We start from the raw sequence: 3,163 nt of genomic DNA on the forward strand, positions 1-3,163 counted from the left end.
TCTGGAACCATTATTTTCCCTTTGAAAAGAATATCAGAAACAACTCTATGTACATCAGGAGAAAGCCATGGCTCTGGGAATAACTTCACTCATTAGGAGTGTCATATAAAACATAAAGATGCAGTGTTTGTTGTTGCAGAATCATAATTCAGAAAAATTGGGAGGAATTTAAGGAAGCCATTTATTCTTTAAAAATACCTAGCTGAAATTGAAGTGACTATTCAAAGGGGCAGTAATATATCTGTAATTGGAGGAGTTCAAATCAAGAGCAGGTTATCATCTTTGAGAGACATCTTTGAGAGATTATATAAGAGTGTTTCATCATTGGGTGGTGAATGAACTGAATATATGATGACCTCTAAGATTTTTTCTATTTTAAGGATTCTATGATGCTATCTTGAAAAAAATCCTGTCAATGGAAAATTCTTTCCTGTCTCCAGTTTGTATGGAGAAAGCAAGTGTCAGATCAGGACTCCCTTGGGGCGAAGGACTTTGAGAACAGCTTTACGTATTTGTTTGGTCTTTACGCTGTAAATGATGGGGTTCATTATAGGGGGAATCAGCAAGTAGATATTGGCAATGAGAGTGGGTACATAGGGAGGGGCTTTCTTCCCAAATCTATGGACAAAGGATAGGCTGATTAGAGGAATATAGAAGATGGCTACAGCAGTTACATGGGAGATGCAAGTGCTAAAGGCTTTCTTGCGTTCTTCTGGGGATGCAATGCTAAGAATAGAGCGGATGATCAGAATATAGGAGAGGAGGATGAAGACTGAGTCTATACCAGCACTAGAAATGATTGCAATTAACCCAAATGCACTATTGACTTTTGTGTCTGAACATGAGAGTTTCATAACATCAGGATGAAAACAATAAGAATGGTGAAGCACATGGCTGTGGCAAAAAGAGAGCCGTTTAAGAAGCAGGACAAGGGGTATCAGGGTGACCACACCTCTGGTAATAATTGCCACTCCAATCTGGGTTATTCTTGAGTGTGTGAGGATAGTGGCATATCTGAGTGGATTAGAAATGGCCACAAATCGATCAAAAGCCATGGCTAGTAGTACTGAGGATTCCATGATAGTGAAGAAATGAATAAAGAACATCTGAGCCACGCAGGCATTAAAACTGATCTCTCTGGCATTGAACCAGAATATTCCCAACACAGTGAACAGAGTGGATGTGCACAAGCCCAAGTCAGTGGAAGAGAGCATGGAGAGGAAATAGTACATGGGCTCATGGAGGCTTGGTTCAGTGATGATGACAAAAAGGATCATACCATTCCCAGAGAGGGCTGTTATGTAGAGACAGCAAAAAGGGATGGAGATCCAGGCATGAGCAGCTTCTAGTCCAGGAACACCGGTAAGAAAGAAGGTCAGGGATGGTGACGATGTGTTCTTGAGGAAAGCTGACATGATGAGATGAAGAGACAAATTTTTCTTATGGGAGAATTTATATCCTGAAATGATGAATTCAGTTCATTACAAATGGGGCATAAATTTCCTAAGTTCAAGGGCTATTTTATTTTTCTTCAATATTCTTTACATAGCATATAATACCTTACCTATAATAGTAGGTACACTTTCAGTAAATATTGATTATGTGGAGAAAGAGTTCTCTGAAATTTCTCTTCCTTCAAGATTTATTTTAATTAGTTATTTCATACAAAGGAAATTTGCTGACTTTCCCTGAGAAAAGTGTGTGTGTAAGGCAAATTCAATATGGGTACTTTATGTGGCTTGCTCCTCTAATAGGGAGCAAAACACTCTGCATGGACATAGAGATCACCACCCAAAGAATATTGTAGAGTATTCCTGTCCATCCAAATATGCACTTCTTAGGGGTAAAGTGCTAGAGCAGTAGTCTTTACAGAATGGTATACCTGGTGTTGGAAGAAGTATTTTCAACTGTATTGCAGGTGGAAAGAGCACTTGTCTCCCATCTCCCTGCTTTTTGACTGATAATGTTTCAAATCTGGGATGTGCTCCCTTTTTACATTCACCTTCCTGGATAGTTTTGGCTTCTTTTAAGATTTATCTCAATTACAATGATCTACAAGAGCTCTTTCCCTGTCTCAATAACATCTAGTGCTTTCCTTGTGAAGAAAATTTTAATTTCATTTAATCTCAACATACTTGTATTTATATAGCTGTTTCCTCTTAGAACATGAGTTCCTTCAGGGCAGGAACTGAAATTCTCTCTATATCCTAATCCGTAGAGAAATTTGTGGCACATTGTAAGTACTTAATAAATAATTGTTGACATATTGGATTTGGAGTAAATATTTTATGACATTGAGAAAGTAGTACACCTTCAGGAACCTCATTTTATCTGCAAAATGGAAAAAAACCCCATAATTTCCTACCTAACTCAAAGTTTTGTTATAGAAAACAAATGAGAAAATGCATGTCTTGTGCCTTATAATTCTAAAGAATTAGACAAATAACATATGCTTCCGTCATCATCATATCATATTAGTACCACCATCACCACCTGTACCACCACCAATTTATAATCTTATATTATTTTATATTCGTTCCTTCCCTCAGTAGGGAGGAAATCAAGGTAAAAAAGCTTTAGTAAATATCAAGGGTCCAAACAATAAAGAGAAGGTTGGTGGTGGAGGATGTCATAGTAGAAAATGAATTTAACTGTCACATGTCCCAGATATGCAAGATAATTGACTTCTTTATCTAAGATATGCCTCCTGAATCTTTGACTAGATATTAAACATGAACTAATATGAAAGAAATATGGGTGTTAACCTGAGTCAGTCAAATAATCAAAATCCTATATAGTATTTCAGTTGACATTATGATCTTGTTTGATGCTTAAGTCAACTCTGTGAGGCGGTCAGGAACAACATTATGATGAAATTCTAGGAAGTCTAGGAAGACTCAAAGAGCTTAAATGCTTAGCTCAGGACCACTTATAGGCTAAGACTGGAATATGGATTCTTTCTTTATATAATTATTTGTGACTTGCAGTACACGTTCAGATTAGTATCCTGAAATGAGTATTAGAGATATTATTTTCACTTAACATGTAAAGAATTCAGGTGTGATGAATTTAAATAATATACCCATTGACGTATAACTAGTAAATGTTAGAGGAATGATTTGAACACAAATATTTCCTGACCCAAGCCTAGGGAACCTTTACA

The 3,163-nt window shown here is 36.8% G+C and overlaps 1 protein-coding gene across 1 annotated transcript; it reads right to left on the reverse strand.

Annotated features, from left to right (window-relative positions):
* Positions 1–403: 403 nt before the first annotated feature.
* On the reverse strand, positions 404–1,415 carry LOC100019050 (olfactory receptor 51F2-like). The gene has a single exon (XM_001371989.3). The coding sequence runs from the start codon at positions 1,413–1,415 to the stop codon at positions 462–464; it is 954 nt and encodes a 317-aa protein (XP_001372026.3). The 3' UTR covers positions 404–461.
* Positions 1,416–3,163: the final 1,748 nt, after the last annotated feature.

The sequence above is a fragment of the Monodelphis domestica genome, chromosome 4 (assembly GCF_027887165.1).
Source record: "Monodelphis domestica isolate mMonDom1 chromosome 4, mMonDom1.pri, whole genome shotgun sequence".
NCBI classification, from domain to species: Eukaryota; Metazoa; Chordata; class Mammalia; order Didelphimorphia; family Didelphidae; genus Monodelphis; species Monodelphis domestica.

What these genes read in the sequence shown, in the direction of transcription:
- LOC100019050 (XM_001371989.3), bottom strand. Translation starts at nt 1,415, where the DNA reads ATGTCAGCTTTCCTCAAGAACACATCGTCACCATCCCTGACCTTCTTT.